This window comes from Macrobrachium nipponense, chromosome 27, assembly GCF_015104395.2.
Source record: "Macrobrachium nipponense isolate FS-2020 chromosome 27, ASM1510439v2, whole genome shotgun sequence".
Lineage (NCBI taxonomy): Eukaryota > Metazoa > Arthropoda > Malacostraca > Decapoda > Palaemonidae > Macrobrachium > Macrobrachium nipponense.
The window spans coordinates 39,074,080-39,090,826 of NC_087216.1; the positions used below are offsets into that span (position 1 = coordinate 39,074,080).

Below are 16,747 nucleotides of genomic sequence, written 5' to 3' on the forward strand. Positions count from 1 at the left end.
CTCAAGTCATCAGATAACATTTTCCCGAAGGACTCCCTTACGTAACTATTCGTGCTGAAAACAAGAACTGGTAGTGTCCCTGCTGAACCTCAAAGTACGTGTTCTTCAAAGCAGCATCAGAGAATGTTTAAATTCACCGGCATCAACATCAAGGGCACAACTCGTGAAAATGGCCAGAGTTAGACAGGGGCATTTTTACGCAATGTGTATGCAGGAAGACATTCCAATACTGCAAAAACTGACAATCTTCAAAAAGAAGGAAAAGAAGAGGAGACACATCGTCCTCAAAATACCTCTCTAAAATACGAGTTACGTTCCTTGCCAGAACCCCACTGACTCTAAGAGCAAAAGTTGCCCTAACTCGTGACGAGCGACGACGGAAGGGTCAGAGAGCCAGACATGATTACAAGAAGGTGCCTAAAAAATGTGAAGATACCAGGGAACATCTATTATTAGATTCGGAGCAATATCTGGCTGTATCTGGCCAAATGCATGATGCAGTATTTGTTTTCCGCATACATCTCTAATAACTTCAGTCAGGGCTGCGGCATTTCTTTATCTCTACAGATGGCACCCACCGATAAATGTCTTTAAATAGACTGGGGATTATCAACCCCGGAAAAAAAATTCTGCTGAAACTCAAGTGCTTTATTTACTCTAAGGTAAATGCTTGAGCAATCATCAAAGCGTAACGGCATTGCAAGAAAGGCGAACCTTGAACTTTACATTGCAGTCACTGATGAAAACATCTGATATTTTGTCACGACCTTCTAAGGTGAAAAATATTTCTCAAGCCTTGAGAGAATTATCGAATTATTTTTACAATTTTTCTCTTTAAGGTTATGCAGTGCACTGATGTTATTACGATTTTGAATGCTTATAAGCCACAAAAAAAAAATTCAAAATTATAACCTCATTGTACCTATTATCTCCTTTGGAGGTGATGATTCCCATTTCTTTTGATTTACTATTCAAATAAATTTGAACCAAATTTCTGTTGCTGATTTTTCGACTATTTAAAGTCTATTATATGTTCCAAAGAACATACAAAGCATCACATACTACTATACAGAATACATCACATACTGTTGTAGTGATGAAAAACTTGGTTCTCTGAATTTCGTCTTCGTATTTAGATTGCAAACATCTCTCTCCTTTAAATTCTGTAATCGTTAACATTTTTAGACTATGACTTTTCGGGAAGAAACAAATTAGTTCTGGCATTATTTAAATGCTATAATATTCTATCAAAACCTTTTCAGTTTTCATTTACTTTCAAATTTATTCTTTGAATACCAAATACACTTGGAAAAATGTTGAAGACAGGATAGAGATAGAATTATAACTACCATAATATAGAGAGAGAGAGAGAGAGAGAGAGAGAGAGAGAGAGAGAGAGAGAGAGAGAGAGAGAGAGAGAGAGAGAGAGACTTATCTCTTAACAAAGATGATCTGTTATATATCAGAAAAATAAAAATTTTTAGCAGGAAAATCCCAAAATTATTTAGCGACAGTTCTAAAAATGACAAATTTAGTACTCAAAATAAATAACTGAGATTCCAAAACAAAATAATTAAGTATTCTATGGTGAAATATTGAGGCTGTAAAGAAAAAAACAAAAACAAAATAATAGAATTTGAAAATCAGCTCTATTTTATAGCTAATCTACTCCACTTGAGAGCTACATGGCACCATCTTAATGCATCGATCTGTATTCAGATATGCTGTATCTATCCAACACGTTATTTGATACGATTTTATCTTCACGTGTAATTTTTATTTAAGCATGCCTGATCGGCACGTGATGGATTACCCTGATTATTTTCAGTGAAATGATTTCTTAGGCTGATATATTTACGGGTCATTCTCATATATATATATATATATATTTATATATAATATATATATATATATATATATATATATATATATATATATATATATTTATGTATATATAAATATTTATATATATATATAAATATATATATAGATATATCTATATATATATTATTATATTAAAATAATATTATATATATATATATATAGTAAAATTAATTTATTTATATAAATAATATATATGATATAAATATATATATATAATATCATATATATATATATTATATATTCATATATATGTATCTTATATATATATATATTACTGTATATATATATATATATATATATATATATATTATATATATATATATATATATATACACATATCTGTACAATTCATGATTTGTAGTATTCATGTACGTATTTATAAACATACTTGAATATACCTGTACCAATCGTGATTTGATAGCCTGATTACAAGACATTCTCATAATTACACATACCTGTCGGATTCGTGACTTTTTAGACTGATAATAGGACATTCTCATATTTACATTTGGTAGCCTGATTACAGGACATTCCAGTATTTACACATACTTGTTAGGATACGTGATTTGGTATCCTGCTTTTATTACGGTGTTCTAAGGTTGCACCAAATGTTAACGAACTTGTTCATTATAGAGTTCCCATCACGTTTAAAGGAACGTCAATCACTGATATGATATTGCGTATAATATAAACCACGATTACATCAATTTAACAAAGTTTATTACCCATAATAGTAGCGACGTTAGCCTTATCAACACAATTATTACCTTAGCGTTCGGACCTGTTGGTAAGCGTTGTGTCACATGTTGAGATAAAGACACATTGATAATTATTATCTAATCTCCGTCGTTTATCAAGTGGAATAATATCTGCTGAGCGCGGTAGGTTGGTCCGTAACTATAATCGTTACGGATGTGGAAGTCAGCTTTTTCGGTCTTTGTAACTGATGCCAGACTAATTCAATATAGAAGAAAAACTGACAGATAAACAGAAGAATTGAAAGAAAACAAAATAAATTTTGCGTACTGATGTACGTCTCGTTAAATATTAAAATCAAATCATAATTGGGAATAATTATTATTCCATATTTTAATGATAATCATCCCTAATGTGATAACACCGCAGCAAAACAAGTCGTAATGAATTCCCGAAATGTCAAATGGTTTTGGGTGTTTTGGATTAAAATACAGTGTTCTCAATTTATGGCATTCATGCTAAGACTACATAGCTGATACATTAGTATAATTTCATTATTTCGCGTTAACAGAATCATACGCCCGCGCAAACACGCACACTCATACACATACATACGTACACACAGATATATTTATATGTATATGGTATATATATATATATATATATATATATCTATATATGTATATATATATAGTATATTGTATATATATATATTACTATATATATATATACAATGAAGGTAGGGGAGCACACCAACAGGTCAAGGAACTCATATTTATTAAGTTGATAAAACTTAATAAAATATGAGTTCCTTGACCCTGTTGGTGTGCTTCCCCTACCTTCATTGTATAGTTGGGTTTAGAGAAACCTCCGCCTGTTTTTTTTTTTAATTTAATATATATATTATATATATATATATATATATCAATATATATGTGTGTGTGTGCGTGCGTGTAATCGTAATAACCACAATGCTCTCTTAACTTCTCAGTTCAGGTGGGGAACGTGACCTCGTACTGATACTCCGGATGCTGGTTCGAATAATGCTACGGGTCGTCAGAATGTCTTAGTATTCTTCTAGGTCGATTTTAGGCTTTGTAGTAAAAAGCGTATTAAAAAACTATGAAGAATTCTGGAAGCTGAGAGTGAATTGTGGTTATTACAAACACACACACGTATATATATATATATATATATATATATATATATATATATATATATATATATATATATATATATAATCTATATATATATGCAACTAAAGATATACAGAACCAAGGGACTATATAAATGGTGGGTACAAATCATAAAGGAATACAAAAGTTCTGGAGGTCACAGAACGGTCAACAGATTGAAATGGAAATCTAGTTATTGGTAATCCTCTTTATTTTATCTTTCAATTCCTTCTGGAACATGTTTTGTGACAGGGTCAAAAGAAAATAATCCTTGAATTACATTAAAATAATTCGCCGAGGTTAACTGAATCAAAATAGATTCTTACAAGTTCCTTGAAATAGTTTCGTTACTACGTGACAATATTTGGCTTTGCGCCCAGTGTATACTGTGGGGCTTTTCACTTAAATGTAAAAATAAAGCATTATTTGTCTGACCCGTTCTTACTGGGTATGTGAGTTGTTTTAATCTGGAGTTCAATTCTTTCCTGGTATGAACTAATATTGCAATTTTAATCTGCTACAGTCTAGTACAACTGTTCTAATGTAAAATGACACAAGACTGGGTACCTTAGCAAGATTAACAACCTTATACAGAATGGAAGAGTAAATATCACTCATCCATTCGTTGGTCCTTAGGTTGACAGAAATTTGCAAATACAAAATGACTGAAAGGAAATTATGCTAGAGTGAAAATTTACTAAGGACATGTTTTCTTTCAGGAACGATCCCAGCTGATGTGGCACCACTTGAATTTCTGTTTTTCAAAGCGAAGAAGCAAAGATTTCATCTCCAGTGCCGACTGAATTCTGGATTTATATCAACACTACCGCCTGCAAAGAAAACAGTTTCAATATTGAAATCTACTGTTTGTCCAGTTCCTGGTATCAAGACTTAAGGAGAACTCCTGACTTAACTCTTCTTTGGTAAAATGTAAACCCAATTGTTGAAGCTAGCAGTTTGAAAATACTTATGGTTCATTACAAACTTATCTCGAGCATGAGCCATGAGTCACAAGAAACTAAACAAATGAGAAGCTAAAGATTCATTTCTACACCAGTAATTATCTTTGAAGTGTTCTTCTCAGCCTTCAAGATTGCTTCCCTTCAGGATAAACCCCCTTCCCCAGATCCCTCCCAATCCCCCTGCAAACCCCAACTGCATCGGTCAATAACAGACACTTCCCCAAGTCCCAAGGATCTTTGCTCCTCTCAAGGCATTACAAACCTCGTTTCGTCACAGCCTCGAAAGATCAGTAGTTATTCAAGTAGCACAAAATATACATCCCTGAGTTATTCCTCAACCTCTTATTCTACCAGTAAGTCATTCGCAAAGTATTCGAGATGCAAGTATTTCTCGACAGCCCAGCGATCCCTTTCTGAAGATAATTCTAAAAGCAAGAGCGACACATCAGAAACGTTTTCTTCTTTACCGCCACATTCTAAACTCTCTTGTATACGGTCAAGTTCTTCAGACACAGCATCCAGCTTCACTTATCCAACCTGCTCAAGCTATCCAGTCGACTCAACAAATTCTGATCAAACTGACGACTACGTACAATTTTACCCATCAAGCCACACACAAAAAGAACCTGCCAAGACTGCCAAACCTTCAACTAGTTCTACTCCAAACTCCAGTCAAGACAGCTGTAATCTGGACAAGTCACCAGCTTCTGTACCCGACTTTCGGTTACAAAGTTTTCCATCAGCAGAAGAATATCCACTACTGACCTCTTGGTCTCCCTCTGAAGGAACTTCCCTCTTACAATCTGTTGAGTCTTCGACGAGTTCTGACTCTGTAGAATCAGACTATCTTTCTCAGAGTTTAGAGTCAGACTATCTCTCTCAGAGTGACGAACTTCCTAAGAGTACTGACACTATTGTCCCAGAATATAAAAGTTCTTGTATCAAAGATCCTTCAAGAATAAAATTTAGATCTCAAACTGAGCCGCGTACTCAGACATCTGTCACGACTGCCTCCTCGGCAGAAATAGCTTCAACTTCTCACAGTCCTCGTGGCCACTCCATGACTGGGACAAAACTTCACAAGAAGACGTCGACATTATTTGGGTATAAATACTATTCGTCTAAGAGTTCCAAATCTCCATCAACATCCGTGCCACACACAACACAGAACAAAAAATTAAAACATAGGAAAAACAACATGTTCAACAGGCTGAAATCCTATGAAGGTCCAAGCAGTTATGTGGCGTCATCTAAGAAGGACGATTATTCTAAAAAGGTTAGTTTTGTAGCCGATATCTCTTTGTCGAAAAAGTTATTCTTTTTGTAAAATTCATTTATAATAACGTATAAATCAAAACTATTCAACTACTTTATCGCAGACTAAGTAGGGAGTTCAAAAATCACTCTGGAGAAACAGATTACACTAACCCATTAATGTTGTGCATAGTATCATCCATTTTATGCAAGTGCAAAAAAAAATCACCGGAAATACTTATAAAACTGCTTACCAATGATGTTCTTTTAAGCTACACTACCATATCAAAGAGAAGAATATAAATTTCTTTTCTGTTGTGCATAATTTTTCACATTGTCCTCTTTATAACTTTTATCACTGGTTTATATCAGACTTTTGAAAGGTATGAAAATACTAATTTTCAATTCATGATTCCTGACATTTCGATAATGCTGACAGCTAATAAAGAATAAAACAAAATAAAGAAAAAGACTGGCACTGACAACAGGTAAACATGACTATTAGAGAGAGAAATTTAATTGGAGGTGTTATGTAACCCACAGGCCCCAGGGTGACCTAAAGAAAGTGTGTGTATTCTACTATAGGAATAGACTGCTTTGACTTGGTAGAATACTAGCGAGACCACTAATTTATTTGCTTTCAGATTCATGACAAACTTGAATCTTGGAAGTTAGGGAATCAACAAGTTTTGGTCAGCAATGTAAATTAAAGGTAACAATTAGAAGAGTGAATTGTAATTTTCAAGGTAGTTGCTGTAGGCAGAATGAAGAACCTTCCTGCAATGAGTCCTATTTCGTTAACTGTCCTGTTCTTAAAACTTACAGCAAAAGTAAGATTTTCTGGGCATTTGTTTATTTGTTAATGGTGGCTGAGTTTTATTTCACAGAAACGCAAATGATGTAAAACTTTACTAGAATAGAGAACATGATTCAAGAGAGTGGCAACAAGTACTGGCCAGTGGAAGGAGTTATTTCTGGCTTTACAAGTCCTGGTTAAAACTCTCATTAGTTCAGGCCACCTGAACATGCTGTGAGATTTTCCCAAATTCCCATTAAAATACTAAAACGAGATTTTCAGGAAGTAACGGGACCAAATTTAATTGTCTTATCTTTCTTTATAAGGGTACAAGTTCATCGACTCCGTCAGGGACTTCTCCAGTGAACATGTCATCCTCTAAGGCTACAACGACCTCGAGTTCCAGTCCCTCGCCATCCTCGTCCTCTTCTTCATCCCCTTCCTTCAAGAGGCAGACGGGTCTAACCGGCTTGCTGACATGCCCAGTGTGCCTGGAGGACTATCAGGTCGATGGGCCAGCGGGCCGAGAGCCCCTTTTCCTGTCCTGTCACCACAGTCTCTGTCGTGCTTGCCTCCCGAAGCTTGCAAGATCATCAGCTGGGAAATACAACAGTTACTCTAAAGAGGGAGTAAGAATTACACTTCTTTTTGGGGTTTCTTACTGATATAACTGTATGCACGTTCTTCGTGACGAGGCAATCCATTGTTATGTTGAAATCCCCAAGTCAAATTGTTCAAATGTGTTAAGTGAATGTTAACATTAGGCTACACAAGTTAAAATGCAATCATCGTAGACAGGTAAATTTAGGTTACGGAAATTTTCCGGAGGAGACAATTTACAAAAGGAAATTCTGATTATATCGTGCCGTTTTCATTAAATGTACGTTCATGCCGGATCATTTAGGAAATTATATCTCAACACAGGGAATTATAGGATTTTAAAAAGTCCTTCGTGGGTAACCTTCATAAAAGGCCTCTTGTGTATATATCATGACCCTATTCTTTGAGCGCACGTCCTGCCATGGCGTCCCCCGTCCATCCCCCTGCCCCACACACTACTACCAAAGTAACAAATATCTCGTCAGAAAAGTAACTGTACTCACGGGCTAGAACTTACAAATAAAAAGAAATTGAGAGAAAATGACCAAACGTCCGAGAACAACTTTATTTTTCCATATTTCTCTATATTAACGATCTCTTACTTCTCAGACGTACTAAGAATATTGAGTGTCAAAAAACAAATGACTCGGTTGGTCTTCAAGCGAGCAAGCGGACTGCACCACTATTTTCATCCTATGGTCTACATTTTCTTTTCTTCCTCTATTTTGATTTTAATGCTCTCTTTGTATACATACCGGCTGATGGCTCTTTTCTGTCCCATTCTTGAAAAATGTCTCAAGAGAATTATTGGTAATTTTTCTGACTAAAAAACTTATGATGCTTATATATCAAGGAAGAACTACTGGTTAGATTGTAATTAATTACACGGAGTGCACCTAAAATACAGTTAGTTGCAATAAAAATTATGATAGGTTTTGTTGCTACTTATTTAACGTTAAAGAGTGTATTTAACAACAGAGACAAAGAAAAAACATTAATCTAAAAACACGATTGCTACTCAATGCTCAAATTATGAAATAGTAATAAAAATAAGAGCACCAACAATTTCTGAGAATTGTCACCGAAAATTTCATCAGATTCACTAAAAAAGAAAAGTAACTTGTATGCATTTTCTATGTATTCACCTAGGTTATGATGACTATATTTCATGAATAGCGTGGCGTGACCACAAAAACTCAGATTTATGACTATAAGGGGAAAAAAATTTGTTAATATAAAACCCATACGGAGTCATTAACTTTGTGAAAACAAAAAGCATGCAGGATAATAAATCATAATAAAGCTAAAAATTCTCTGGTTAAAAAATAAAAATTCTGCTTCTTCCAGAATGAGCTGTCCTGTCCCGAGTGTCGCATGGTGACGCAGATCCCTGCTACGGGCCTCACTCAGAACTTCTACCTCGTGAGTCTTATCGAAACGCGAGAACTGAAACCCAGGGAACCTTCCAGGTAACGGATGCTTTAAAACCACAATGACTAAGCCGCAACTACATTAACTTTCATATTAGCTAGATGGAGCAGGATATATTAAGCGATTATTAGTAGGTACCATCCATTCTGGGACCGAAATGTTTAGCTGGATTTAGCTTTACTACTGCTAGATGTCAACATACATGTAATAAACATTGTTACTGAAATATATTAACTTATGGTAAAATCATTTTCAAATCGCCATATCTAATTGACTTTTAATTCACTAACGTACACTATGAGGTTATATTAATATTTCTAAAAAAAAATATGGTCTAATGACTTAGCCAAAAGCCATGTTACTTTAGATTAGCAAAATATAACACATCGAATTATATTTTTTACTATTTATTAACTAAGTTACGATAATTTTAAAATAAAATTTATAGTTGAATGTAAAGATTCAAATAATCTAATAACAATAAATATAGGTACCTAATATATTATACAGACGTATATCTGGTCAAGGTAAAATTACAGTGGACTTCAAATATTTGTTTTCGTACAAAATTAGATGAAACTTGAGCAAAATCAAAAGGTGTTCTACTCAAACGTTTCACAAATAACCAACAAACAAATAAGACTTAAAATTCCCTTTGTAAGAATTGTGAGGCAAAAAAGTTTTCTAAATCTCAAAGCATACCCAAATGACTGAAATGCAGGAAGTGTCATAACGATCCGCACTTTACTACTTCTGTCCTTCAGCCGACTGCGTATGTGGTGCAACGAGTGTCACGGCATCGCCCTGGAGACCTGCATCGCTCATCAGGTGACTCACCTTTCCCCGGTACTCGTTAATTATACGACCACCTACTCCAGGTCCAAAAGGCAACTTGTAAAGTACCTAAACGTGAGTATTTATTATTATTATATTATTATTGAGAAACAAATCCACAGTTATGTATATGTACTACATATATTGAAAGACAAATCTGTACAGAAGGTTTCGGGAAACTGCTCGATTCCCATTTTCAATCTACAATGGTTTCCCAAAAGCTTTCTGTACAGATTTATCTCAGTTTAAATATTTGTACATATACATAACTGTTTCTTCCCCATTTCAAGACTCATGCTACTAAAAAAACTGATAGACTTTCATCTGCAAAAAAGAGCAAAATCTTGGGAAGATGAGCAGAGTATAATACACACACAAAAAAAGTATACGTTCACTCTACTTCCTGACGACTGTCAGCAATGTTTTGACTTTGAGATAATTAATGAAATTGGTCATGCCATTACAAAGAGAAAATAATCAGCATAAGATGTGATCATGATATCTCCTTATTCAGTGCATTTTCTCTTTATCATGGTATGACTACTTTCATAAATTATCATATCAAGACTATTCTTGTGAATGAACGAACTGAAATCTGAGTCTGGATATATCATCTACGGTTTTCTTGTAAAGAATGGACTGAAATCCTAGAGCCTGGATGTAAGTATGTTTTCATGGGAAGGAACGTGCTTAAGGAATAATCTCAAATCTGAGAATCTGGATCAAAATAGGTTTCATTTTTATATTTTTTTTTGTGAAGCAACGAGCCCGAATATGAAAAGTTTGTCACAGGACGGAATGAGAGCCCGGGTATGGAATTTTATTTTGTTTGAAAAAACGAACTAAAATCTTACAGCCTGGATATCTAAAGCTTTCCTTATGAAGGAACGAGATGAGATTTGAGAGCGCAGCTGTAAGTAGTTTTTTTTTTTTTTTTTTTTTTTTTTTTTTTTTTTGTTTTTTTTTTTTTTTTTTTTTTTTTTTTTTTGCGAAGGAAAAAGCTAAAATCTGAGGACCTGTTTACCTTGTGAAGGAACAAGCTAAAATCTGAGGGACCTGGATATAGTAGGTTTTCTTGTAAGGGGAGAAGCTGCAATCTGAGGACCTGGTTACAAATAGTTTTTCTTGGAAGGGAAAAAGCTAAAATCTGAGACCTAGATACAGGTAGTTTTTCTTATGAAGGATCAAGCTAAAATCTGGGGACCTAGATAGAGGTAGTTTTTTTCCCCTAGAAGGATAAAGCTAAAATCTAAGAGCCTGGATATAAAAAGTTCTCCTTGCAAAGGAACGAGCTGAAATCTGACAGTCGGGATGTAGATAATTTATCTTGAGAAGGAACAATTCTTGTAAAGAGACAACATCAAATCTGAGAGCCCTGATGTAGATAAATCTTGTTGTGAATGAATGAGCTAAAGTCCTAGAGACAGGATATAGATGGTTTTTATTGCGAATACGAGCTAAAATGAAATCTGAAAGCTTGGAATCAGTTAGTTTGTCTTGTGTAAAAATGATCTAAACTCCGAGAGCCTGGATTCCGATAGTTTTTGTTATGAAGGATCACATTAAAATCTGAGAGCCCGGATAAGTGCATCCAGCTTTGGATAGCTTTTCTTGTGATGGAACGAGCTAAAATCCAACAGCCTAATTCAGTTTCATCATGCTATGGGGGAGGGGGGATGGTAGTATTAATTTCAGAATTATCAACATAAAGCCACCATACGAATTGGTTATATGTAAGGAGTCAGTTGACCCACACAACAGCTAGTCTAGCATTTTATCTGAAAATGACTGTGTATAGTCTGAAGCCAAAAACCCAGCGACGAGGGTAATATGGTCAGTGGTAGATTTATATTAACCTAAGCAGCGAATTGAATCTTCCATTATTAAAAAAAAAAAAACTTTTTAATTCACGGTTTACTGGAAGCCATTCTCAATGGTTATTTCTATTATCTGGGTGCGGTCAGTGGAGGGGTGGAAGGGGTAGGGGTATGGGTAGGGGTATGTAGGGGGTATGGGGGGGTCAGGGGTAGGGGGGGCGGGGTTGTGGGCATACTGGGAGCTGCATCAAAAACATAGACTAAAATTTAGAATGGGCTCCCTTACACTATATTAGTCTCCCTTTACAAACTTTCGTTTTCTACTATACAATAAGCACGAACACTATAAAAGAAAACGGTAATATGGCTAACCATAGAAATTTAAGAAATATTTCAATGGTCACTGAAATTCTTTGGGTTAACTATTCAAATCTATATCCGATTCGTAAGGGGAATAGCGGTCTTGAGTACTGGAGACCACTGGCCTAACCAGCAAAATAACAGTAGCATGTTGGAAAATATGACTGGTTATGGAACAAATGTTCTCAATCGGGGTATTTTATGATGATAGGCTAATTATTTACTACTCAACTCAAGTTTTCGGTTTAACTATTCTGGGGAGCAAATCCCAGGTGCTTATAAAATGAACTGCAGGCTATGGTTGTTTTAACTGAAACATCGTGGTGACTGAATACTGAAAGTAGGAAAAAGCAAACGTGGGTATTTCAGCACATTAAATTTATATTCTCCTTCACCTCTCATGACTAATTTGGTGTTTGACACTATTTTATATAATCTTCAATAAAGACATCATCCTGGTCAATGGTCGCCCAATCTCGATCCTTTGGCTGGTCTTTTTGAAAGTTCTTCAAGGTTATTGAACTGCATCTACATTTGTTTTGTATCTTCTAACGCATTAATTGTCCAAAGAGGGAAGCGACTTCATTTGTATGTTTTTTTTTTTTTTTTTTTTTTTTTTTTTTTTTTTTTTTGTTTTGGTGTTCTTTGCTGATACTGAATTCTGCTGCAACAGCAAGCAAGTTTCCATATGTATATATGCAAATATATATATAATGTATGAATGTATGTATATATACAAAGTAAATTCGTTTATAAACGAGCCCCAAGGGACAGTTGTCTGCATTTCGTAGTAATTATCGTGAGTTATAGGGCTAAATGAAGACTCTTGGAAAGATGGGATTATCTTCCTTGTTTTAACACAGGTGACAGACTTTGGTACATCAACACTCACGTTTATATTATAAATTCTGATGAAGGATAATGTATGTTTAAATGCTCTGCATGTACTGCAATGTTTGTAATATAAATAAAGTTAGGTTGTAGTTATGATTTGACGACTGGATGACGCAGGAAAGCTGCCTGTCCCTTCTACATTTGTCTTCTCAGCTTGGGTACTCCAACGACCCCCCCCGCCCCCCCCAAAAAAAAAAAAAAATCATTGTGCGGTGATTACTTCTTTTTTAACATTCTAACGTTCTGGCTGTGTGAGATTTTTAAATTCTCAGAACAATCAAATAAATATGCTTTAAACGATATAACTACAACTTAAGAATTTTATTACCCGTCAATAACCCAGCTGTGTGCTTCACCGGATGGATAAGCGGTATTTTGTTGTTTATATAACAATAACTTTCTCACTTCGTTATAACTGAACAGACAATCCACAACAATAAATCTGTCTTGGAGATATTCTGAATAATTCGTTGTAAGCTTGATTTCCTTATGAAGAATTGGTTTCATACCTTAGAATTTCAGTTCATTTTATTATATTATATATATATATATATATATATATATATATATATATAAATATAATATCTATATATATATATATATATTGTTACGAAGTGCCAAGTATCTGGTTACCATTCATTATTACCTCACCATAAGCCAGACACCTGAACCCTCATAACACGTATTAAACGACTGAATACTCTAAAGGCAACAATGATCCCTTAACACTTACCAGTATTGCAGAAAATCAGACTAAGTTCATCAAAACAGGTGTGAGGTAATCTTGTAAGTAATTAAATTAATCAAAGGGCATCACTCCATCAACAACTTTCAAAGTCTAAGTATTTCCCTGATTTCAGAAGTCTAAGTACTTCCCTGGTTCTAAGTCACTTCAAGTAAATTGAAGGAAAGCAAATCAATTACCACTCTGTTTCTACCTAACATAAATATAATCATAATTAAATGCAAATATAATGGTATAAGAATGAAAACACTTATAAAAATTTTAAATACAAAAATTTATTATTAAATTCAAAATTTATAAGCGAAATTCACAATATCAGGGAAAATTACTATTACTTGAAAACAAAGTAAAGTTTAATTAATTCTTGAATCAAATTAAGTAAAATTAAATCAAAATTAATTTATCACAAAATTCAAGAAAATTAATTCAATTGAAATTCAAAAGTGTTAGGCAATAATTGAAAATTTGAAGTTAATTCACAAGTGTTAAACAATAATAAAACTTGAAAAGAATTCTAAGTAAATGCAAATTAATTCAAAAGTGTTGAATTTAATTAAATGTGCAATGATTAAGCAATGAAAATAACTAAGTCAATTAAATTGTGAATGTAAATGAAAATACAGAAAAATGTGGACAATATCAAAATAAAAAGGCACACTTCAATAAGAAAATGAAAAAAATGCACAAAATGAAACAAACACAAACACAAAAAAATCAGCAATGTGTAAAAGTGTAAATCTTTTCACTCAAAACATTGTAACCAACAGTTTTTACCAAACCTTCATAACCACCTGTTATTAGTTATTAGTTAACCAAACCATCATAACCATTAAACATTAGTTATTAGTTAACCACTGTTCCCATTAACTTTTAGTTATTAGTTAATCACTGTTCCTAACAATTATTAGTTATTAGTTATTACCTAACCGTTATTAGTTGCAACTAATAAAATATAACACACTTTACCTTTTCGGTATACCAATTTCTTTCTTTCTTAGCTGCAGGCTTGATTCACACCTTCACAAAAACCAGGCGCCATTACGAAACAATGTTTGTTCAGATTCCACAGAAGAAACTAAATAACACTAAATAAACTCTAAGAAATATCAAATATGAAATTCTAAGTTACGAGTGACCAATTTACGTTACATTACTTTAAGATCAAAAGTGCTATGCGATGGAGAGAGAGAGAGAGAGAGAGAGATCGAGAGCGAGATGTTAATGCCTCGAGGTTCTAAGATAGAATGAAATCTCCTTCCTTTACGGAAACTGGACAGGGCAGATGACAAAAACGTATTTGGCACGAATGCTTCCAGAAAGTTCAAAATCTGACGCAACTTCACATACAAAATGTGCAATCTCCACGTGGCTTTGATCAAAGACATACATGTACAAGACAAGTCTGCTCAACAGACACGTACCCGACTGAAACGGAGGTTGAGCGATAATTAAGATTGACATGTTTTGATAACAACGCAAGTCTCGAGCTTGCTTAATCTTGGGGAGATGAAAAGTTACTGAAACTATTATAGCTTTGAACGGACAAAGAAAATCTCTCTCTTTTTACATTCTACGTATATTCTTTTAAATATGTAATGCGAAATCTGAACACATATTTTAAACATCCTATTCTAAGCTATCTAGGAATCTGAAAAAATGTTACACAACTCTACATGACATTTCAAAGAGGGGAAACATGCATTTTGAAAGTAGCAATATATATATATATATTATATATATATATAATACACACACACACACACACACACACACACATATATATATATATATATATATATATATATATATATATATATATATATATATACATATATTAATTGTATGTCTATATGTATATGCATAACTAGTCCACAAAGATATGAAACGTGATGAATGTATAAATAAAGGCAAATGCCACAAAGAAAACCTGAAACAATGGAGTAGTTGCTGGGCCTTTCGACACATGGTCCTCAGTTGTTTCAATTTTCCTTCGTGGCATTTGCCTTTTTTTTATACATTCATCACGTTTCATATCTTTGTGGACCAATTATGCATATGCATATACACATAATTAACGCAACGTAGACTTTACAAGAGACTTCTATATTTCTATCAAAGTTTATCAGCACTTTCACTTTTAAGAGCCAAGTCTATATAGTACCAAAAGACAACTCTATCCGTCTTCTCTTTCAGAAGCGAGCTAGGCATAAAGGAGAAGAAGCTCGTGATATTAAGGAAGCCATTGAGCAACTGGATTTGGCCACAACATCCCTAAAGAGGCGATTGGTGGCTCAACTGGACTACGCAACCCTAGCACAAGCTACCGCCAGTTCCCTATTACAGGAGGTAAGTTTTCGGATGCAACAGCCGACTGGACAGGTAGTCTACTGACGTTATTTAGCTCAGACTCATGGTCTTGATATTTAGCATAACTTCACCCCAATGAACAATGGTATTATTGAAGATATTCATTTCAGATTGAGCAAATCTGTCGTCGTGTAGGCCTAGACGACAAGCTTGAGATACCCTGTGCAGGAAACTCCGACAGTGGTGTCCAGAGGAAAACATCTTCGGGAGGTTTAGGAACGGAGGTTATGTCTAGCTTCTTGAAGGACAACTTCTTTCAAGAGACCCGCTCGAAGCACTTCACTGATAGTGCTATGAAGGACGTCGACCTCCTGATGTTCGGGAACTCGAGCAATGGCAGTAGCAAAAATGCTCCATCTCCTAGTCGCTCTCATTCTGCCGATGACTATCTCAACTCTCCGCCAGAGTCCTCCAGTTCGAGGAACTCGCCCACTCTGGATAGACAGGTAACCTTCGACCACCTCAACAGTCAGGAACAGGAGTCCAAGATCATGGTGCTTAAGGAGTCCATTGCTTCCTTGGAAAGCATGCATGATACACTCAAGCAAGAGGAGAGGACGAACAAGGAAAAGCTGGCCAGGATAAAGTCTCACGGAGACAACATGCCCAAGGAGACGCTGAGTGAGATGTTCAACAGGGCGTTGAAGGTTCTGTCTTGAAGCAGGACGTTGGGGGTTCTATCGTGACCATCTAAGTTTTTCTTTAAATTCGTAGGCCTATGGAATGGCCAACCCAATGACCGCATGAGACCCAGGTCCGAGGTCAATAAAAGTAAAATACTGAGGGTGGGCAAAGAGTTGGGGGGTTTCCTAATAGAAGAGCGAATGTCACTGGACAATTACAAAGCTTCTGCGACCACGCTAAGACAGTCTTTGGATTCAAAGGCCAATAAAAACTGGAAGCTCAAAGTTCTAATTACTACGTCCTGGCCC

At 34.9% G+C, this 16,747-nt stretch overlaps 1 protein-coding gene across 1 annotated transcript in view; it reads left to right on the plus strand.

The window, feature by feature from the left end:
* Window positions 1-4,795: 4,795 nt before the first annotated feature.
* The window catches only part of LOC135201038 (E3 ubiquitin-protein ligase TRIM33-like), a 13,608-nt gene continuing 1,656 nt past the window's right edge, over window positions 4,796-16,747 (plus strand). Inside the window, exons 1-6 of the mRNA XM_064229885.1 lie at window positions 4,796-5,993; window positions 7,094-7,396; window positions 8,715-8,836; window positions 9,563-9,707; window positions 15,642-15,794; window positions 15,926-16,747. The exon at window positions 15,926-16,747 is cut by the window's right edge and continues 1,656 nt beyond it. Coding sequence (XP_064085955.1) covers window positions 5,778-5,993; window positions 7,094-7,396; window positions 8,715-8,836; window positions 9,563-9,707; window positions 15,642-15,794; window positions 15,926-16,474 — 1,488 coding nt within the window. The 5' untranslated portion in view covers window positions 4,796-5,777 and the 3' untranslated portion in view covers window positions 16,475-16,747. The remainder of the gene's footprint in view (window positions 5,994-7,093; window positions 7,397-8,714; window positions 8,837-9,562; window positions 9,708-15,641; window positions 15,795-15,925) is intronic.